Here is a 23,163-nt window from a genome sequence, read left to right on the forward strand (position 1 = left end):
AGAGAAGAGAAAGAATGGAAAAGGCCAGGTAGAGAAATCAGAGCGACAGAGAGAGCAGGATGAGGCCTGCTTGGCCATTTCTAACAAGAGCACCTGGCACGACCCCCAGCACACACTGAAAGCACACTTAAGGAGAGTCGGACATGGGCGCCCACCTTGAATGGATGCCAAGCCCAGCAATTAGTGGAGGTTTTCCGGGGAGAAGGGTTTTGCCATTTCATACCCAGGTGCAAGCACTCCGAAAAGAGGGCCTCCCACCCATCTGTCCTCCACACTATTATAGGCCCACATGCACAAAGCTCTCCTATGACCCTGCCCTGTGTGGCTTCCCAAGGCAGGGAGGCTTCAGAAAGGCAGCAGGCTGACACCAGGAATGGATGATCCAGCCACAAAGAGGAAAAAGTGGCATGATGCTTACCCCCCCCCCCTCCACAGGACCAATCTCTGTCCCAGATGACTCACATGTTCCAGATAACTGAATCTTCCACACACACACACACACACAAACACACACACACTCCTGCCGTACTCACAACTGTGCCCAGGGTAGGTGCTAAATGGAAGAGAGTTCTCAATGGGCAGTGTGTGACTTCCTGCCTTCTTCACAGAAAAGATTTTTGATTCGATTAGTTTGCCTCTTTATTAGTTGTTCCATTTCTATGCCACCTTCCTGCCAAGGCAGTTCACAATTTAAAATAGAATAAACAAACGGTACAAAAATATTCACAGGAGCTTCCTGGCCTCCTCAGATTCTTCTTGTTGGCTCCCACCTTCCCTCAGGACACAAAAGACCACTTTAAAGTAGTCCCAGGAAATAGGGGGGCTGCCCCCCAGCTCTCTCTCTCTGATTACTGCTGCCCATGGGGGCAAGAGACTTTTCTCATATGCATTCCTACTCTCACAGGGTGCATCAATGGACTGCATTCAAAACGGGACTTTACACAAACAGGCCTTTGTCTCTTTATCACCCAGACCCCCCTGCAGCCTCACACTGGCCTTTGCTGAAACAAGGGGTGGGGGGCTAGTACAATGAAAGAGCACCTGCCTCGCATGCGGAAGTTGCCAGGTCCAATCCCAGCTAACTTCTCCAGTTTAAAAAGAACCAGGGCAGACCCATCGCTGCTTGAGAGCCACTGAAGCTGCCAGGCAAAAATGAGAATCATGTTCAGAGCTGAAGGCAGGCAACTCCTCTAAATCAGCATTGGGGAAGGGTCCTGGGAATGTCAGTGGGGAGCTTCTCACCAGCACAGTCCTTGGAAAGAGAGTGATGGTGGGGAAAATTTTATAGAGGTCAGTAAGCAGAAACTGGCATGGGGATGCTCCAGCTCTGAGCTCCCCACATCAAGCAGGGAGCGCTGGACTCGATGGCCTCCAATTCTATGATATGTTACCAATGTTTGGAACTGGGGGTTGAGAACATGAGACCAGAAGAAGGATCCTGAAGCAGCAGGATCAGGCCAAAGGGAGCTTCTCTAGTCCACCATCCTTTTTCCAACAGCGGCCAAGCAGATGCCCTCATGGGGAGGCACCCACAGTGACAACATGAGCACGGCAGGCCTCTCATGCTCTTCCTTCCCCAGCAAGAGGAAGTCAGGGAGCTGCTGCCTCTCCTACTGGAGGTGATATACAGCCATCATGACTACTAGGCAATGTGGTTAGTCGATTCTTAGATGGTGACCCTAGAGGGGGCTGGTGATGCGGACGGTTGGGACTAGTGTGTAAAAAATCTTGTGCAAGGTGAATCAGCTGAAACTGGGAATGTGCAAAGCAAGGGATTGCTGAAAGAATGCGCATAGTCACCCACACAGAGGAAACACATCTGCACAGAGACAGCTCCCCCAGTTTCTCATGCCCACTTGGTCTGACTCTGCAAGCTCGCTTCTGGAAGAAATCCATGAAGATTTATAAAGCCAGAGGCAACCTTTCTTTCCACCAAAGTCCCATGGACAGAAAGAAGACAGACCAGGGATTCTTCCAGACTCTGAGGCAACCATGTTCTGTTTCCCACGTGGCAACTGTGCCTGCCTTATGTGAGACAGGATGGGAGAAGTGTGTGTGTGTGTGTGTGTGTGTGTGTGTGTGTGTGTTCCCAGCGCCAGCTTTGGCAGCACAGATGAGCCATTGGAAGGGCACGTCAGAGAAACATCAGGCAGAGCAACCTCCTCTCGGGTCTTGAGGCACCACTTCTCATTCTTTCAGTTTTGCACCAAAGAACCAAACCAGCAGGTGAGTGAAAACCTCTTGTCTTGCCACTCATCTAATTTGTGCCTCCCAGCAAACCAAGATGTTCACTGCAGGGAGGTGAGGGATGTTGTCAGCTAGGAGGGGTTCCAGAGCTCCATCACGGCAGCCTCAGGATTTAGATCCCAGATGTAGCCCTGAGCATGCAATGGTACCTAAAGTCGTTCCCACACTTCCCAGTGTCTCTAGATGCACCATTATGACAGGAACCATGGGAGCTACATTTCTCATATGCCCCTAATTCTCTCTAACCCAGAGCCAGGCTAGCTGATTAGGGCCTGATTAGCACTTGAAGTAATACATGGCCCAGACTGTTGTGCCAAGTGCCTTGATATAATCTGGGTCTCCCCCTCTCCTAAAGCTGAAATTTGTACTGGGAGGAAAGCCTCCATAGGCACCAGTTAACATGTTCCTCCTGACACAAACAGCAACTTCATGGTACTGATGGTGGCAGTGTTGATTTTTCACTGGACCAAAGCAGGAGAAAAACTTCTCCCATCCCAGCACCACCACCGGCCAGCTGCTATTTGCATTTTTAAAACATGCATGTTAATTGCATTGAGGCAACAAACATCATGAGTTCAGCCCTCACACCCTGCAGGATTGTGCAGCTTCCAAGTATTGCTGGATTCCAATTCCCATCAGCCTCGGGCAGCATGGCCTGGGATGGTGGGAGTTGTAGTCCAGGAACATGTGGAGGGCCACAAGATCCATCCACGCTTATTCCCCTCAGCCCCACTGAGCCTCCCTGAACAAAATATTCAACCTACACACTATCATTCTCTCCCATCAGCAGGACCCAAAGAAGAGCCTGCAATTCTCACATATGACACACACATGTCCTTACTACAAACACAGACAACTTCCAAATGGCTTTAACCAGCTTCAAACATTCTTAGACGCTGCATTTCTGTAGGAGTGCTTGGACAGATAGACTAAGGGATCGAAGATTCCTTCACAGACCCACAACTACCCCCAAAAAATGTGACACTGGTATACAATTTGTAGTGCTTGGGTACACGCACACAAAAACACAGAGAGAAACATCCTCAGGGCCATGTTCACAGGAGTTGCACTCCTAAGACCTTCTGATGTGTGAAATACCAAATGCACATGAGAGCACAATAACAATTGCCTGGCTGGTCCAGCATTTGGCATGCACATCTTCCCTGCTGAAAAGGCCTGAAGTTATATCCAACTGTAAATTATACAGAGAGCATACTCACTGGAATTAATGGATGTCAGTTAGTCATATGGCCATTGTTTTCAGTGGGTCTATTGTGGGTAGAACAATCACTGGATACAACCCTTCTTCAGAAGTACATTTTACACACTGGAAGATACAGCTACAGCTCTGCAGAGTGGGATATTGGTGGACTACAATTCCCACTAGCCCCTGCTGCCAGCATGGCCAATGCTCAAGAATGATGGGAAATGTAGTCTAGCAACATCTGGAGGGGCCTTGTGCTCATAGGATTCCGCACAGGATAGTTTGTGCGGCCTTTTCTCCATCTCCAACTTTTTTTGTGCCAGGGAAAATATTTTTCAAAGGGGAAAAATGTGTGAGGTGAGAGAGCTTCCACATTTAAAGACAGTCTCCACCATGGGTAGGCAAACTAAGGCCCGGGAGCCGGAGCCGGGAGCCGGAGCCGGCCCAATCGCCTTCTAAATCTGGCCTGCGGACGGTCCGGGAATCAGCGTGTTTTTACATGAGTAGAATGTGTCCTTTTATTTTAAATGCAGCTCTGGGTTATTTGTGGGGCATAGGAATTCGTTCCTTTTTGTTTTGTTTTTTCAAAATATAGTCCGGCCCCCCACAAGGTCTGAGGCCCAGGGCACTGGCCCCCTGCTTGAAAAAGTTTGCTGACCCCTGGTCTACACCTCAGTGCCAGTAGCTGGGAAGCAACAGCAGGAGGGGGTGATGAACTTCAAGCCCTGCTTGTGGACACCCCCAGAGGCACCTGGTTGGCCACTGAGGCAGGATGCTGGACTAGTAAGGCCTTTGGTCTGATCCAGCAACAGAATAAGTTGCTCTGATGTTCTTAAACCTGCATCCAGGATTGAAGACAAACTGGGTGGGGCGGGGGGCAGTTAATGCCTAAACTGTGGGGCTGATGCACACAAAACTCACACACCCTAAAAACTAAGAAGGAATAGACTGTCACAGATGCCTGCCCGCTCATAGTCCCTCTCACCATGCACACACTTGTCCACACCTATGCGCCTATATTCAGCACAGCTTCTCCCCCAGCAACCCCATTGTAACCTTACAGTGCTCCTGTTTGAAATGGCCAAGTTGTGAAGTTGGTACGCCATGCAAGGCAGAAAGAGGAGTGGGACTGGTAGAGTGTAGGAGGAGGGCAAGAGGAGGAGGAGGAGGGGGAGGAGGAGGAAGGGTAAAGGAAAGGGGTGGGTGGACAGTGTGCGACACAGAGTGTTAGTTTCAGCCCCAGAGAAATGCTCTGAAAATAAAAAACTGGACACAGAAGCTACATGCCCAAAGCAATCCTAGCATGCCATGCAGTATGGAGGGCCGGCAGCGGGACCCCAGTGGAGGGGAACAAGATCCAGGGCAGCCAGTGTGGTCAAGCACTACCTTGACAGGCCCAAGCCCATCACAGGGCAAACCCTTTCAAGCTACCCAAAGGGAGGGCACCCAAAGGGGGAAGCAATTGTAGTCCAATTACCCATGGGCAGGGTTCTCCTAACTCAGGAGGGGAACTTCAGCCCTCCAGCCTCTGCCCCCTGCCCCCCGTGCCACACCACAGGGGAAACTCCTTTTGTATTTCCCTGCAAGCTCACCCTCCTGTTCCTCCACCCCATATCAAAATGTCCCTCCCCTCCAATACTCCCACCTCCGCCCTGCTGGCTGCCCGTTGCTGTCCTTCCCTGGGGGGCAGCTGGGGTCACAGCGCAGGTGTAATAGCGCACAGAAGTTGCTTCATGGGATGGTGTTTTCCATGGATTTTTTTGGGGGTGGGGTGGGGAGGGGAAGGGTAAAAAGTAAAGTTATAAAATAAAATGTTTTAAAAGTGCTCACAATTTTTTTTTTTTGTTCATTTGTTTTGGGTTGGTAATGGCAGAGGAGAGGGGGTGTTAAGAGAGCAAGTTTCCTGTACATCTGCACATTTGAAGGGTGGGAGGAATGCTCAAAGTACTTACAGAGGAGGAAGGTTGGAGAGAGACATCTAGCCCTCCATGAAGATGCCAATCTGGGGGATGGAACTGGTGGCCTCCACTTGCTGTTTTGTTGGGCTGCAACACACAGCAGCCCTGGGAGCTGGCATGGAAGTTGGAGCCTAGTAACTTCTGGATCCCACCCCCCGCAGGTTGGGGAAGAGTGCTGCTCGAGGCCTGTACTTCTACCCCAGATGGCAAGCAGACATCATTGACTAGGGATGTTTTCCCTGCCTTCTTGGAGGCTCTGAGGTTTTTTCCAGTGGGCAAGTGGAACTTTCCTTCTCTGGCTAGCCAGTGGCTTTGTGCACACACCCCCTCTAGACTTCTTCTATTGCGCCTACCTTGCACTACCCCCGTCTGGCAGTGGTGGCGACAGGCAAGCAGGAACTGTTTGTAAATCAGTGAGTGGCAAAGGGCTCCCTGGATGGCAGAGCAAGTGGAAGGAAGGAGCAGAGAAGGAGCATCTTCTTATCCCCCTCCTCCATGCCCAGAAGAGAGAGCAAGCAGGCCGCGAAATGCCTGATACCCTCCCCTGCCAGTCTCCAGCAGACTAGTTAACAGAAAGGGAGGCTAGTAACTTTTACAGGCATATTTGCAAGGCATGTTGATTGATTGCGCTCTGAGATAGGGCAGGACTTCTCTCAAACAAGGCTTTCTGGCAATTCAATTTGGATATGTTAAGAGTGTTGAACAAGAACCAGTGAAATTTTAAAAAAAATCTTGCCATGAAGCAAAATCATCTATCAGCCTAACCTACTTTACAGGCATCTTGTGAGGATAAAATGTGGGCTGGAGGACCATGTACAGTGCCTTAACCTGCTTTGAGGAAAGGCAGCATGTATTAAAAAATGGGATAAATAAATAATTTTTATTGCAGGCAATTTGAAGCTTCTTTTGGCCACCTAGCATTATGTGCCAACCTTCAGGCCTGAAACGACTTCCAGACTCCAAGCAGTGGCAGAGCTTCATACTCTGGCACCAGAGGTGGGAAGCAGGCGGGGGCGGGGCTGGTGCACGTTCTGGGGGCGGGGCGTGCTGCCCGTAGGGGCGTGGCATACGTTCTGGGGGCGGGGCACGCAGCACAGGGGGGAGGAGCCGAGATGGAACCCTACCGGGATCACGCTGCCCAGGGTGCCCCGCCCCCTACGCCCTACCCTTCCTACGCCAGTGACTCCAAGTCAGCCAGTGGCTCTTTCATTGCTTGTTAAATTCATACCAATTCAAGTCACCTTCTTTGGGGGAAATAATTTCTAAAATTAAACTCTCTCTGTGTGCGCATGTTCGTGTGTGTGTGTGTGTGTGTGTGTGTGTGTGTGTGTTTTCCAAAACAACAATAATTTTCAAAACCCAATTAATGAATTAAAAAAATAAGGAAGGGAGGGAGAGAGGTAAAACCCACGGCAAACCAAATGATTAGACAATTAGACTGATATCTACCAGGTAATGCAGTTTGTTTACCATAGCGTGTCCAATTCCTGCGTGCTGTATGCATTAAAAAAAACAACAACGAAAAAACGAAAAACCAAAACGAGAGGGGGAGGGGGATAAACAGGGGAAAAAATGACCAACCATGAAACTTCAAGGGAGATTTTTTTATATTAAAAAAGAGAAATAAATCCCCCCAGTTCCTGTGACCAACAAAATAAAAGACACTAAACCACACAACCCTTCCCCACCGCTCGAGAGCACCAGCCTCACCACCCCACACTCACCCCCAACCCCCCGGAACTTCCTAGGCCTTGGTTAGTAAGGAAAGAACAGAACAAAATGAAAGACTGGAAAAGGAAAAGAAACAACCGACATTCCGTGGATGGCACAAAGGTTAGTTCTGGTTTCTCCGGCAGAGAAGTCGAATCTCCCCCCACCCCGCTCTGTCCCGCCACCCCAGAAGCGTGTTAGTAACACACAACAACGAAAGTTGCCAAGGCAATCTCTAACAAGGTGGTTTGGGGGGTGGGAGGGTGAGGGTGAGGGGGAGTGGAAGAATGGAGGAACACAGCACGGCCCATGTTAGCAGTATTAGTAGTTCCTAGGCGGCCAGTTTGGAGAGGGGAGAAGGGGCAGGAGGGGAAGAAGAGGGCAGTGGGCCCAGTTGGGCGTGACCCACTCATGATGGCCTGTGTGTCTGTGGTGTGGTGGTGATGAGGGCATCTGGGGGGGGCCTAAGGGTCCAAGTGCTTCTTAGGGAAGAGAGCAACCAGAGATGCCATGGGGGTGACAGAATGTCCTTCCCCAGGCATAAACCAAGGCTGAGTCGATGCTTTCTTTGCAAAAAAAGGAGACAAGAAATCCATCAAGAGGATTAGCAGACAGATAGAGAGAAAGACAGAGAGAGCAGGAGCTGTCAAAGAATGAGGGAGGGGTCCCTGTTCTGTGAATCCAAAGACAGCAAAGGGGGCAGATTCAAAGCCCTCCGTAGCCCCTGTGCACTGGCTTATTGCTCCAAAGGCAGGAACCCCATGGGCAACCTTTGTCAGTTCTCTCCCAACCAGCTGGGAAGCAGGCATGCCACCACAGGCAGCCTACAGAGCAGTGGAAAGGCCCCTACCCCTATTCAGAAGCACTCTTCTTCTCCCCCCTGCTCAGACAGGACACCCCCGGCTTTCAGGTTGCCTTAACAGCTCCACCCAAGAAAAGCCCTCTCCCTGCCCCCACCCCATTAGGTCTCCACTGCCACCACCATCCATTCTCTCCCACATCTTGCTTTCCACAGCCTGGCTTGAGCTGGAGTTCACTGTTTTCCAGCACCACCACTCTGGAACATGTGGAATGATTGAGAGTGTTTCTGAGCACACTACAGGGTGTCCTTCACTCACCACTGTGTGGCAATAATACATGTTGAAATGAGCTGGGTGTTTTGTGTGTGTGCGCGCAACTTGGACATTTGCATGAGTATTGCATTCACTGCCCCCCCTTTCAGAAATCAAGAAGTCCATTTGTACTCACTTCCAGACACACCGTGTCCCCTTCCACCATTTCTCCATATTCATCCAAATCCCAACATTTCTTTTTAGCTGCTAGCTTGCCTCCGCCTCTTCCCACCCTTCTCTAGGCTAAAGGGTGGAGAACAAGAGGCGGGGACAGGGCCCCTTATAACTTGTTGCCCCTTGGGATTCACAGAACAAGACTCCGCTTTCTCTTTCCCACACCAGTCTTCCAGCCCAAACAGAACCCTCCATATTCAACATACTGTCCAGTCATGGGGAAACACCCTGTAAATAGAACAATGCCAAGATGGGGAATGGGAACACCACCCTGTGGTCCAGACACCAAGCAGAGGAGGGAGGGGGGGAGAAGCAGATTCATTTTTGCCCTTTCATAAATCAGCTCTGCAGTGCAACCAAATTGGGCTCAACTAGACTGACTTGTTCTCCCCTTAAGATACTGCACAGCCACCAACTTGTTATTAACAGGGCTGGGGATCTTCAGGCCCAAGGGTCAAATGTGGCCCTCCAAGCCTCATAATCTGGCCCTCAAGATTCTCTCCAGGCCATACCCCTCATTGCCCCAGCTCACCTTCTCTGAGTGCTTTTCCCTGGTTGAAATATTTCCTTTGATACTGCCTCTTGCTTGACTGGGTGGAGGAAAGGAGGGAATAAAGCGGGGCTCCGGCTTTTTCATAGCTGGAACATGGCCTAATGTACAAAGGTAAAGGTCACCATCTGTTGCTCTACCCTTTTTTGCTTCTGGGGGCCACATGCCAGTGGTGGGTATGGTGCAGTCCTTGGCCTGAAACCGGTTCCCCATCCATGCATTAGAGTGTTTTATATCAAGAACATGTTGTCACATACCAGGGTATGGCTCCATGCCAAGGAACCCATTGCTGGCAGGAGAGGGCTGAATAGGAGGTGTGGTTTGGAGCCACTCAAGACAGCTCATAACAGAGGCACAGGGCAAGGGGGCAAGGCTTTCCTCATATCCCTTTGGGGTCAACTATGCCACAGCAGGCACCACACTGCTCCAGAGGTGGAAAAGGTAGTGAGTTGGGAGTTACCTGACTGAGTGAAGGTTGTAGCCGTGGCAGTGGAGGGAAGGCACCAAAGAAGATCCTTGCTGCAAAGGAAGGTGGCCAGAAGGGGGAGCAGCTGTGCAGAGGGGGGGCAAGATGGAAGAAGAGGAGTTGTTTTGGGAAGGACAACCTCCTAAAAATGAGAGGTGTCCTTGGTACTGGGCAGCCAAGGGAAGCACAGAGGCTGGAAGAGCAGGCTGGGTGCCACTGGCTTGGCCTGGAAAAGGAGGTGGTGCGGGAGGGATCTGCTGGGCTGCAGCAGAAGAATGGCATCCCCTTAGCTGAGCAAAGCCCACACACCCTGCTTTTGGTGCCAGACCCCAGCTCTGGCACGTGTAGAGGAACAAGAATGGCTTTTGAACTGGGCGAGGGGGCTATTTGGTCCACTTGGTCCTTTAGGAAGGGAGAAGCAGTTCTGGGCCCAGCCCAGCCCAGCCCCCCTGGCTCCAAGATACTCACTCAGCTTCATCCTAAGCCTTGACCCTGCAGAGCTGAAGGGCACTACCCTCTGCCATCAGCCAAGGGGCTGCTCTCCCCACCTCCCAGGAAGAACATCATGGCAAGGAGGAGGCCAAGCTGGCCCCAGAGAGCAGCCAGAGAAGCTCTGTAAACTAAGAAACAGTGCCTGAATTTGCTCCCCACCCTTCCAGACCCCTTTCCTTCCATGTCATTTTTTTTTAAATTGTAGGCCTGACAGGAGGAGTTGTCTTTATTATTATTAATCTGTGAACCACCCTTGTGAGCCCCTCCTTTCCAAGATTCCCACTCCCTCCCCAAAATAAGGGATAACTCAATCTCTTGCGGAAAGGAGGGATTAGACTCCAGACCTGTCCTCTTGGTGGTGTCTGGCTTATGGTGTCTTGGCTAGAACAACCCAAAGTGCTGTTCTCACTCCAGAGAGTGTGCTGCATCTTAGAGCCCAGGGCCTCTATCCCACGCACACCCCTGCCCACCTCCCTCAGCATGAAGCCACGCAGGTAGCAGCAGCAGCTCACCTGGCGCAGGTTCCTGGTTACGCGGATGTCGTGCCAATTGTTGTCGTTGAACTTGCCATTGACAGGCTCCACCAGTGCCTCGAACGCCCCCGAGCCCAGGTTGATGACCAGCCAGACAGCGCCACTCTTGAGCGACAGGTTGACGTAGTCCGCCGACTTGCCAGTGTGGAGCATCAGGCCGTTGCGCTGCAGGGTGCGGAAGGAGAGGGTGATCTCGTCGGTGCTGCTCTGGATGGGGTTGTGGGACAGGTCGTAGCAGAAGAACTCGTTCCCCTTGAACGTCGCCACAAACTCTTCTTTCCCTGCAGGGGAGGAGGAGGAGAGACCAAGAGAAAGGGTGCCAGGGGCAGAGAGTGAGTGGCACTGTGCACACGATGGATGTGAGAACAGCCCCCCTCAGCTCACCCTCAGGGCTTCCTGCTATAGCAACAGCTCGTCTCCTTGCACATGCAGCCCTCTCAGCACACTGCACAAAACGCAACAGTGAAACCACTGGGCCACTGGCATTAGGAGACTGACAGACAGCAGGAGGCCCATGCAGACGGTGCTTGCAGATTTAAAAACCTGCATACTTCAAGCCTGAGAGTGATTTATTCTTTAAATTCAGTTGGAAAAGCTGGTGGTTAGCAGCAAACCCAAACGCTTTTAGGATCATGCAAGTTACTCCTGGTGCATTTATATCCCATCTTTCCTCCAATGAAAGCTGAAAGTGGCATATACATGGTTCTTTCCTGGCCCCCATTTTATTCTCACAACAACCCTGAGAGGTAGGCTGGCCTGAGGGAATGAGTGACTGGCCCAAGGTCACCAAATGAGCTTCATGGATGAGTGAGGACTTAATCTCTGGTCCTACTCCTATTTGCCATTACACAATTATACCACGTGTGTGTGTGTGTGTGTGTGTGGTTTATATAAAGTAACAGTCATAGAAGAACCCCACCACCACCTTTTGTGCTGAGACCACAGCAAGGGCATTGGAATAACTTCCCTCTTACCCCCGCAGCGCCCACAACTTCAAAAACAAAAACAACACGATTTTCTTCTTGGTAATGTTCGTCTGGACTTTCCCAAGGGCTCTCTCCCCGCTCCCGACCAAATATTTTGAATTAGTGTAGCAACTTACATACCCACCACCATAAAGGATGACACATATTTGGATACGCTAATCTATAGGCATAGATGCAAATGTAGAGATAATTGCGGTAAATTTAAACAGAAATGCAATCTGTGTCATTGTAGTGGGGAACAAGACTTAGTGAGGGGGGCCTTTCTAGCCTCCATCCCTCTCTCTAAGGGCTCGTTATCTTTAATCTGGGTAGAGATAGTCCTTCAAAAAAGGGAGTGCCTTCAAATGTTCCCACTTTAGCCACAGGGCATCCAACAGCAACCATAATAAAAACCCGGTTAGGATGACAGTAGCAGGTATAACTGAGTTACCAGAGTTTTACAGAGCTCCCCACTCCCATGCTCAAAATAAACCCTTATTTGCATCCTTGGAGAGTCAAGCAGCCCCTGCCCCACCCTTCCTGAAGCCAGCTGGGCCCACAGGCCTCTTCTCCCCCCCCCCAAAAAAAACACTTACTCAGTTCCGACCAGGGTGTACGCATGAGAAAGCTGCGATTTCACTGCCTTCCAACTGAAATTAGTAACACCCCCCACTTCAATGCGCACACATGCTTTCTCACCCCCACCCCACATGCACAGAGTAAATGTCCCTCTTCTCCCCATGACACCTGCCAATTAACTTGCCATCCTTTGGCGCCTGGGAAACAATTTCTGCTGTCTTTCCCCGCTCCCTTCAGCCCCACAATCATTGTGTCACTGAAAGTCATTTGCTCCTGAAGCCCAGGCGGGTTTATTTAAGAAGGAAGAAGGGAAAGAGAAAATGGAGGGGCAGGGTGGGGGAGGGAGGGAGGGAGGGAGAGAGAGAGAGAGAGAGATGAGATGGGTGTGTGTCAGGGTTTTTAAAAATAATCTTATCCCTCAAATTGTTACTGCATTAAAAATGGCCCAAGCTGCAAGCCTGCAGGAATTGAAGGCTGTGGCTGAAACAAGGAAGGACAGCTGGGCCCTTGGTGGGGTGGACAAGAAGAGAAAGGAAGGAAGGAAGGAAGGAAGGAAGGAAGGAAGGAAGGAAGGAAGGAAGGAAGGAAGAGAGAGAACATGTACATATACCTGTATGAGTGTACAAACACCAATGTGGGTTCCAAGGCACTGCTTTGCCACCTTTACTGAGCACAAGGATCTCAGTAGCAATGTTAATACACCCATGTAACTAGTACCTACCATTTTGTGTTACTCTAAGAGAAGGCAGATAGCTCAGTCGGTAGAGAATGAGACTCTTAAGCTCAGGATCAAGGGTTTGAGCCCCACATGGGGCAAAGAAGTCCTGCATTGCAGGGGTTTGGTCTAGATAACCCTCAGGGACCCTTCCAACTCTACAATTCTATGATTCTATGGTGACTGAGGAGTCACAAAGCCTGGCTAGACGTGCACTTTGTGGGCACATTCATATCCCACTCCCCCACAGCAAAGTTTCAAGCCAGTGTGGTTCACATCAGCGAGGGGGCAGGGATGCCTCCACCCAACACGCATGACCTTTTTAGTTGCCCTGCTAGTGCAAACACACACCAACACCAAACTCCTATTCATGAAAGTGTTATCTGCACATGCACGCTCAATTGCGCATGTGTGACAGCTGGCTCGAATGCTCACACCCTACTTGAGTATGAAATGAATGCGGCTTGATTTTTCTAGTCAGATGGAAGCTGGTTTGAGAAAAATGCATCAATATGAAGTATATGTCAAGAAATGACAGAATCAAAATGGATTGTGGTTCAGATGGTGTGAATGCAAGTTCAAAAACTAGCAGTGGGAGGGCACAGGTGTTGATGTGAATGGATCCTGGGAAACCTGCCTTCCAGGGTTGCTCCCAGTGTTGCGATTTTGCATGAGGGATTCAATTGCTTGCCAGCAAATTTCGGTATGTGTGATTACAGCACATCAAAAGTGCTCTGGCACAACAAATCCACTTTTTTGAAAAAAGTGCCTTTTTACAGTAAGGGAAGTGACAGGAAAATGCTCTAGAAGCCTAGGGTAACAATTGATGCTGACACTGAGTTGCATAACCTCCACACAAACAAATCAGGACAGGTGCTCGATAAGCAGGTATTCTAGAAGCACCCCAGGTCTTCGGTTCCTCTTTTGTCTGTATGCCAGATCTACCCTGCAAAGGGACAATGTCTTCCCACTCCTTGCTGAAACTCTCCTGGGTGCCTTTCACTCTCTCAAGCCCTTAAGTAATTGCACTTCCTTTACATTCAACTTCACAGCTCCTCATTTCACCCCCCTCCCTAAAACAAAAAAACAACCCTCCAACATGTCAAAATAGCAGGAGCCTTCTGTGTCAACTTTTAAATGCCTGCTGAGAACTTTTCTATTCCGCCAAGCCTATTGCAGGCAATTAAGAGTACATCCCCCACAATGGTCTACTGGCGTTAGTTTTTAATTCGTTTGCTTTAAACTTGTTTTCAATTTGTTATGATTTTACTGTATGTTATTATGCTTTGCTATTGTTGTAAATATATTTCTATGATACTGTAGTAGACAAATGCATACATACTTACATACGTTTGTACTACACTTCCAAGGTTGTCATACATTACTCTCCCTCCCTGTAGCAAAATAACAACCCTGCAGGCTGGTGTAACCCACTCTCTCTAAGCCATGGTCTTCCCCCAGAAGTATAACAGCGATCGGCTTTATCTGTATTATTGGCATTAGCAAAGTAATTTTTAGAACGCTTACAAAAGATCCAAGTTAGGAAGATCGTGAGCTCCCGCTTTTGCTGTTCAACTGACACATGACTCTGCAATCACAACTACACAGAAATTGTGGACACCTGCATTTTTCCTTCTGTGGGGCAACAGCAATTAGCCATCACTTTTCCATCAGGAAAGAGCAGTAGAAAATGGCTTCTAAAGAAACCAACACTACCCAAGAGATCTCTAGATAATGGGTATTTCACTCTAGCCTTCTCATTCTCCCACTGTAGCCTTCCTCTGGCAGCCTGCTCACTCACCTGGAAGAATTCCTGCTCAGCAAGCGAGTGCTTAAATACAAAACTGGGGTGCACAGTGCCAAAATTCTGTGGGAGGTCCCACTTGTTGAGAGGAGATAGAGATGGCCTCGCAGTCAAAGCACCATCTTTTCCTTGAGTTCTGCCTTCTGCACTCAGATGGAATCACTGCTCCACCCCTTTGCACCAGCAGAGTTTGAAGAGGTGCTGGTGTGGCAGAAATCTGCCAGCTGGCATTGCACCCAGGTAGGGCCAGTGTGCTGTAATGGCCACATTGGCATGTCACAGGCCAAATAGGGCAGAGCTGGGGGTGTGCCAGGGGAGGAGCAGGATCTTTATTGACACCCTATGCTCACTCAGGTTGGTCCTGCCCCCAGATGGTGGCACAATATTAGGTCTGCAATAAGAAGAAGAAGTATGCAGTAAGGAGCAGTGTTGGGTTATTTCAGTGTAGCTGAAATAAACAAAGACTCCCAAATGACATGCCTCTTCACCCTCCACAGCTTCCACAGCCATCCTGGGGAGGAGAATTCTGTCAAAACAAACAAACACCCTCACCTAAAGTTGCCATATGTTGGGAATTTCCCAGGGAAATCGGCAAAATGTCTGGGGGAAACCCAGACTCCTGTCTGAGTGAGGTGCACAAACTCCAGGTGGCCGGGGTATAAATATTACATCATCATCATCATCATCATCATTAATAATGTGGAGATGCAAAAAACCAGAGCAAGTTGCTTTGGGCGATTTGAGGCTGGGACAGGCCAGTGGTCTTATTTTTGCTAATAAGAGCAAGCAGGGATGCCAGACAAAAACCAGGGGCTGGGAGGGCAGGCAGCTGAGCTTAGCTTGATGCTTTTGCTATTCAGTCCCTCACAGTGCAGCCAAGCAGTCTGCAAGGTTGGAATTGGCAAGTGTTTGCTGAGCCTGACCTCTGACTGGGAAGACTTGCAGATCAGAATAAAAGAAAGAAGCTAGGAATCTCTTTGGATGGGGCTCCTAGCTCAGGCTAGCAGCTCAACACTTCAAAGGAGCAGAGCAAGCATTCTGAAAGGGTAATTTGCTCTTTGTAAGATCATTAAGCTGCATTACAGCTGGTGGAAAAACTTTTCATAAGCAAATGTTTGTGAGTTTTACAACCTGATGATCCTATGCACACTCATTCAGAAGTCAGTCCCATCGAATTCAGCAAGGTTTATTCCCATGTAAATGCATACAGAAGGACTACAATATTAGAAGAGGTGATGAAGAATCAATATTCAAGTTTGTAGAATATATGAAAGTTATAAACCATTTTTGGATAGTAGAGGTCTGGACTAATTATCTGTTTGATTTTATCCAATCGGATATTGTCGCAGTCACGACACAGGAAACATCATGGAAGATCAAGTCCACTATGATCAAGACCAGATGGAACCTCTATCTTCAATGGATAATAACTACTGGAACAAAAGATATTCGGTGGAAATTAAAGACCGTGGCTGAGGACTATTGTTTGAACCCTCTCAATGGACCTTGGGTGGGGAGGGGGGTGGGGAGGGCAAGGGGGGGGGAAATTGTACAGGAAATTTAATACTTGACGGAGACTATACAATGTACGTTAAAATTCTCGTACATTAATAAACATACTAAAAAGAAAGAAAGAAACCATTTTAATTAGATCACAGATTCCCACCCTATTTCACATCTTAATAGAGACCATTACTCATTCCAAAAAATGTAAATGAAGGATCTTAAACACCAAAAATCTAGTTTTTCATCATGCATCCCAAAAAATAATTTTAAAAACCTATAATATAGCTTTACCAAAATTTATGGACAGAGAGGTTCAATAGAAAATACTGAGAAGTAGACTGTAGCCTATGAAATCTATGCCACAAAAGCACTGCCATGGGAAGTTGCCACAGGAATTCTTGGGTGGAGGGGACTCTGTAATATCTTCTTCAATTTTGTAAGAAACATTTTTGGGCACGGAGGTAAAATAGAGGACTGGTTAGCCCCTGCCCCCCAGCAGTTTCCCCCACATTTTGAATACTGAACTAGAATAACAGAATCATAGAATTGTAGAATTGAAAGGGATTCCAAGGGTCTAGTCCAATCCCCTGCAATGCAGGAAAATGTAAGAAAACTTAGAAAATTTAGATCAGCCTTAAAAATGCTAAAGGAGGAAATGGACAACAGCCATGAGATGAATCACCGATTAAAACTTTAAAAACAACCACAACCAATGTGTTCTTTTAACTAGATAAAACCTGATTTATTGATACACAAACTTCATCTGCATCATTACTGCTGTTTTTCAGCCTGGTGAAACAGAAATCAGTTTTTAAAATTCAAATAATACTCTTGCAGCAGAATCATGGTGGTGTTGGATTTCACAGATTAGTTTCCAAATCGAATCAAGTTTATAATGCTTAGCCAAAGGGCTTGGACAGGCATTCAACAGTACCATAAAAATCAAGTGGAATGCATTCCCTGGAATTCTTAAAACACCACCTATAGCTGACTAATAGAAAAGAAAAGTTGGCTACCAAGGTCTGCCACAGTTTGTGGGCTTCTGCACAACCACAGACCAAAGCACATGAACAAAAAGCCGCCTTGAACTTCCTGAGTTAGCACCTTCTTTTCTTTTAAATGTCTTTCTTTTCTTAATATCTTTAACACAGCAACATTTATCTATTACTAGCCATAATCATGCTTCTACATTAGTGTTGTTGCAGCAACAGTAAAATACCATATATACTTGAGTATAAGCCTAGTTTTTCAGCACACTTTTTGTGCTTTAAAAGCTGCCCTCGGCTTATACTCAAGTCAACCATTCCTTAAGAAGCATACAAGAACGGCGGTTCTTTACTCTCCCCAGGCAGCTTGTTCCATTCCTGAACTGCTCACATAAATGCAAACTTTAGACCCCAGAAGGCAGAAAGCCTATCAGTTAAGGAAGTATTAAAACCCCACAGGTGCTCACTTTCCCTGGCTCCTGCTTAAACAGGACAGGATCCCAGCCTTCTCTGTATAACACAAGGGAACATTGCACCGTGAGTTAAACCACAGAGCCCTAGGGCTTGCTGATCAGAAGAATGGCGGTTCGAAACCCTGCGACGGGGTGAGCTCCACAGCAGCAAAGGAGGAAGAGGAAGGAGCAGCCCAAATGGCTGCTTTGGGCTGCTCGTTCCTCCTCTATCTACCACAGTGGCAAAGGTGAACCGGCTTATACTTGAGTCAATAAGCTTTCCCACATTTTTGTAGGGAAATTAGGTGCCTCGGCTTATATTTGGGTCGACTTATACTCGAGTATATACGGTACAACAAAGGTTTGCGGATTGTTAACTGCTACCTGTAAAATTCTGCAGGGACTCAGGAAAATGCAGAGAAGTGGTCGCCGCAGAGGATGGTTTTATCACAACAACTTTAGTATGAAAGAAGTACTCAAGCGGAGGCCTGCCAGACCCTTTTACGGCTGCCAGAGCACGTCCGGCTTGTGCAGAGCTTTGAGAAAGGAAGAGAGAGGTACCGCTTGAGCCGCAAATAAAACCTGGGTCAGAACTGCTGCAGATTCTAGCACAGCCTTCACCAACCTGGTGCTCTCCATATGTTTTGGACTACAATTCCACCCATCGGTGTTGGCTGGAGTTGTAACCTAAGACATCTTGAGGGCAACAGGTTGATGGAGGCTGTTCTACTAAGTATGCTAAATACATACTCAGAAAATGAGTGCAGTTCTCAGTATTGCATGACGAACTGCAGAACAGCAGAATTTAGCAATGAACTCCGTATCACATAATTTGCCCCTTCTTGACCCTTTTAATCCCTATAAGAAAGCGAAAATGAATTTAGCTTTATATATGATGCATAAAATAGAAATATAGGAAGTGATCTGATACTGAGTTGGACCATTGGTCCATCTAGCTCAGCACTGTCTACACGGACTGGCAAAAGCTCTCCAGGGTTTCAAGTAGGGAACAACTCCCAGTCCTACCTGGAGATGCCAGCAGGGATTGAACCTGGGACCTTCAGCATGCAAACCAAATGCTCTACCCACTGAGCTACAGCCCTTCTCCTTAACCTTTGTAGAGTCTATACATAGGGGGAGGAAGTTTTGAACTGGGCTGCACATACACTGTATAACTTGGGAAACAGAAAAAATATGCAGGGGCTTAGCATTATGTCTGTGAGATCTACTGTATATGGCCTGTGTTGAAGAAGCAGGGGTGGTCAAGAGAAGCTTACATGGTCTAAATAGCCACTCTGCCTTTGATCCTACAGACCAGGGTGCTCCTCATTCCCAGATGCAGTATCTTTGGTTATGGCTCTTTTGTGGAGATAGGGAGGATCTTAGTATATTCCCAGAGGCACTCTCCTCTTTAGAGAAGGGCTCTGACACCCTGTTAAATGCCCCTTTGTCTCTATCCCGCAACTGTCTTAGGTTCTTTGTGGTGGGGTGGCCTTTCAGAAGCCTCTTCCAATAAAAAGGCCCCTGAACAGAGGGGTCCTGCCAGTCCCTTTGGTGCATCAGAAGAGGAAACATCTCCTTGCCCTTCCCTTCTCTCCTCCCCAATACAGGAGCTTCAAAACTGCTGGGTCAGGGGGGCTGTCCTGGCGTGAGATAAACTGTCCCCAGGTCCGTTCCAGCCTGGCTGGAGTTGGGGATGCTATTAATTTGCTGCTAACCCGAGGCGGCAGCCCTTATTCCGGCTGGCTCCCAACTCGCTGCCGTAAGCACTTTTCTCTTCCCCAGCTCAGTGACCTTGGGTTGCCGCCATCCCTCTAAATCCCATCCGCGCCCCAAATGCTGACCTTACTGGCTCAATTCAAAAGACACAGACACATAAACCCCAGGATGGACTGCAGGAGGAGGAGAAGGAGGGAAGCGACAGACAGGAGGAAAAGAAACAAGATGGGCTGGGGAGGAAGACAGCAGAGGCAGCGGGGCTGGGTGTGTAAAAATGAATGGCCTAATGACTGGTTTAAGAGGGATAACCTGAGATCTCCCACAATAAGGGCCCGGGGGGGGGGGCATAAAGCTTTATTTGTTTGTTTGTTTACTTATGAAAATTGGAGGTTTTTTGTGACACAAAACAAATAAGCAAGGAAAGGTACATACTGTATAGTGTCTCCTCTTTCAATTCATAGTGTCTTTTTCACAGTTCGTGTACATTTGGTATGAGACACTATTGGGGGATTGCACCTCCCACACAAGCTCCACTCCATTGCAAAGCACCTTGATTTGTGAGGCTAACCTCTCTGATCCTATACTATGTAGGATTTGTGCCCTCTCAAAGTATTTGCTATGGGTGTTGTTTGTACAGGCAGGTTGGACATTAAGGAAAGAGAAGACTGCAGAAGAAATCTGGAAGGCACGGAGAAGGCCAAGGTGAGGTCTACTTAGAAGTAAACACCACAGAAAAAGACAGTGCCTCTGAAAATATGCAGAATACAATCTGTCTCCACAGTTCCACAATGAGGGTGATGCATGCAGGCTTTAGCCCTGGGGTCTCTTGCTATGAAATGAAACTTTGCCAAGATCTTAATTTTAGCTCAAAACCCGATGTGGCATTATCTGTATTGACTTGGGGCTCATCCCACTTCCGCCATGCCTAGAAAGCATAGTTGGAAGCAGATTTCCCCTTGTCTTCTCCTTTCCAAGGGAAAACCTGCTCTTTAGCAAAACAAAATGGTAATCTGGGGAAAACCTGAATTGTCCGATTAAGCATTAACTAAAGAATGTTTTTTTTTTTAGGAGGGAAGCAGAATTAGTGGGACAAGAGGAAGTGAGGATTAGTCCTTATTGACTAGTCTGGTTTGTAGCCTCTTACATCCCAATAATTCAGATTGGGAGGTGGGTGTGTCACAGCAATGTGAAAGAGATCCTTCCATCTACGAAGCAGGAAAGGAGCAAGGAAGGCAGACACTGAGCCTGTCAGTAAATTAATATTCATAGATTGAAAGATGGGTTTATTGGGGGAAGTCTGAGCAGCCTTGGAGCTAAGGGGGGCGAGTTTAACTTTTTCTCTTCCTGTCATCATTGCTCGGGCAAAAGAATTCCTCTGTGAAGTTGCTACTTGCTTTTCAAGACAAGCCTCTGCAGGTGACAGCGGGAGCTTCTTTTGAAACGCAAGTAACAGCTTCAGAGAGGATTTGGGAGGGCAGGGATGTTCTCCTCAGTGAGATCCACCTGCTGCCAACATTAACATCATTTTTGCAACATACGAAGATGTACTTCTTCTCTTAGGCAGTAAAGGGAATATGGCAATCAAAAAATTTACTTCTGTTTTTGTGTTCAATTTATTGGGGGGGAGTGGTACTTGTTGCTCTTTATGTGTTCTACCTACCTGCCTGGGGCATCCCTTTCAATGCCCCACAAGAGAGGGGAAGAGGACAAAGGGTTACGGAGGAGGAGGAGCAAGTGTCAACTTTCTGAGAGAACATAGATGGTCCATTGCCCTTTTACATATACAGTAGTAATTAATTCTCAAGTCATTAGTTTGGAAGAAGGGTAGCATTCAGGACTTACTCTGAGCCAAGGTTCATGAAATATGTGACATATTGATCACAAAGGTGCCTCTGAGCATCCTCTCCCTCACTGAATAACTACAGTTCATCCATACACATACATCTGGGGAATTTCCACCCTGGGGGTTGTCTAATCCAGCCCCCTGTTTGTAAAAGGCAGCCCTGCTGTAAAAGGGAGAAAGAAAGGATCCATAGGTACCTGTTGATTATCTGGCTAACCTCTAAAGATGTGCTCCCTGTCTCAAACCCTGGAGAGCCACTGCTAGCCAGTGAGAGCAATACTGGGCTGAATGGACCAGTGGACTGGCTCTTGATATATAGGGCAGCTTCCTATGATCCAAGCACAGGCCAAATGTCCTTTCTCTCTCTTTCTCTCTTCCTGACATGGATGCCTGGCAGCTCCAAACACGTTTCCTGCACTGAGCTTCATGCTTTTATCGTAAGAATATGTTTTTGTCTCTGCAGAGCAATGCAAACCGACTCTGGCCCAGGCACGAGACTTGTACCTCAAGGCGGACGTGTGGAGCAGAACATTTTAAATGGAACAAATTTGCTGTTTCTTTCTCCCTCTCCTCAGTGCTTGCAGCAGTGAATGAGCAAAATATTCAGCCCAGCCATCAATTCCCCCCTGCTTTCCTCCAACCAGCCCTTTGAGCAAGAAAGTCGCTCCATCAGAGCAGGAAGCACTGCCCTCAAGGTGGCTGGGGGGTTCACAAGACGCCCTCCCCACACCTATTGGCAGGTCTGTGCAGCAGAGCCCTGTCCAATACAGGCTCTCTGGAGCCTGAACTGACCTCCTGAAACTCCTGGCAGCCCCACTACCCACCCAGTGCACAAGCAAGCCCAGCTAGGGTGGTGGGAACTCAGGCTCTGCTGGCAGCCCCAGGCAAAGGGCTGCCTGCCTCCAGGTTCCCCCTTTGCCTCTGGGCATCGCTTCGGAGGAAAAGGCCTTCCCTTAATTATTCATTACAACATTATGAGATCATCCTTATCCAACTATTCCAGTGCAATTTTAATAATAATAATAATAATAATAATGATAATAATAATGCATTATTATTAAGCAAGAAATACACTTAAACAAGACTATAGCACCAGTAAGAACAGCAATAGGAAAAGTCACAAAAGCTTTCCAAAACCACCATTTAAAAATGCTGAGAGATATTCAAAAGGCCTGAGGGAATGCTTGATTTCTAAAGCGACAGCAGAGCAGGCTTTGCTTGGTGCCAAGGAAAGCATAGAGGACCCCGAATCAAGTCAAGAAACTCCAAGAGGAAAAGGAGATGCAGGGAGCTTCTGCCCTCCAGGTACAACCAAGGCAAGTGGATCTTGAGACCAGACCACCTAATGATGCTAGTAGCCACACACACACCACCATTAAGTTAAAACAAAAAAAACCCTGCAATTAAATAAATCCATATGGTTGACATGACCCCAGAACCTAGCAGTGACCAGGCATGAGTCCAGAGAGCGACATGTCTGCCAGTGAAGGAGCCAGACCGAGCTCCTGACTCTGAGCCTGATACAGTTTGTTGGGCAGGTGCCAACCAAGCCCTGAAGCTAGCAGGTAAGCAGGCAGGATGCCAGAGTGGCAGGGTTTGGAGAACCAGAGCCGGGACCACCGTCATGGGTGCCTCCTTCCTCTGAGACTCAGAAGGGAAGAAGCCTGCCAAACTACATGGGATGGAGCTGTCGTTTTCACTGAACTCAATAGAACCTACTTTTGGATAAAGCATGCACAACTGAAGTCAGATAGGTTGGCTTGTGCCCACATGACTGACCCCCTAACGTCAGGCAGGATGATTTAGAGTGTCATGAAAGGGCAGCAAATTACAGCAAATGAAATTCAGAAGGAAGGATCGGGGGAAGTCATCCAAAGATGTGAGTGGGAAAATGTAAAGATAGTATAAGATTTATTTGTGTATTGTTTGTTTTTATATTTGTTTTTCTTATAAAATGAATAAATATTATTTTTAAAAAAAGAAAGAAAGGACAGCAAATTGCTAATTTAATGTACCAGTATATTTCTTGCTGGAGGGGAAGACTGTGGGATTTTCTGCCTCAGGTACCAAAATGTCCTTGCCTGATGGCAGGGGGAAGAGACCATTTAATGTTCTTACCTCAGGCAGCAAAATGTCTTGGGATGGCCC

General features: G+C 48.0%; 1 protein-coding gene across 32 annotated transcripts in view; it reads right to left on the reverse strand.

Moving 5' to 3' along the window:
* The window catches only part of NRXN2 (neurexin 2), a 285,739-nt gene that overhangs the window by 177,037 nt on the left and 85,539 nt on the right, over positions 1 to 23,163 (reverse strand). For 19 of the 32 annotated variants that reach the window (XM_033136171.1, XM_033136168.1, XM_033136167.1 and 16 more), the window contains 2 exons: positions 10,426 to 10,727; positions 6,859 to 6,903 (listed from right to left, as the gene is read on the reverse strand). In XM_033136171.1, the coding sequence (XP_032992062.1) occupies positions 6,859 to 6,903; positions 10,426 to 10,727 (347 nt within the window). Of the gene's footprint in view, positions 1 to 6,858; positions 6,904 to 10,425; positions 10,728 to 17,837; positions 17,934 to 23,163 lie in introns of those variants that run through there. The other 13 variants (XM_033136155.1, XM_033136177.1, XM_033136175.1 and 10 more) reach the window with 3 other exon arrangements.

This window comes from Lacerta agilis, chromosome 17, assembly GCF_009819535.1.
Source record: "Lacerta agilis isolate rLacAgi1 chromosome 17, rLacAgi1.pri, whole genome shotgun sequence".
NCBI lineage: Eukaryota > Metazoa > Chordata > Lepidosauria > Squamata > Lacertidae > Lacerta > Lacerta agilis.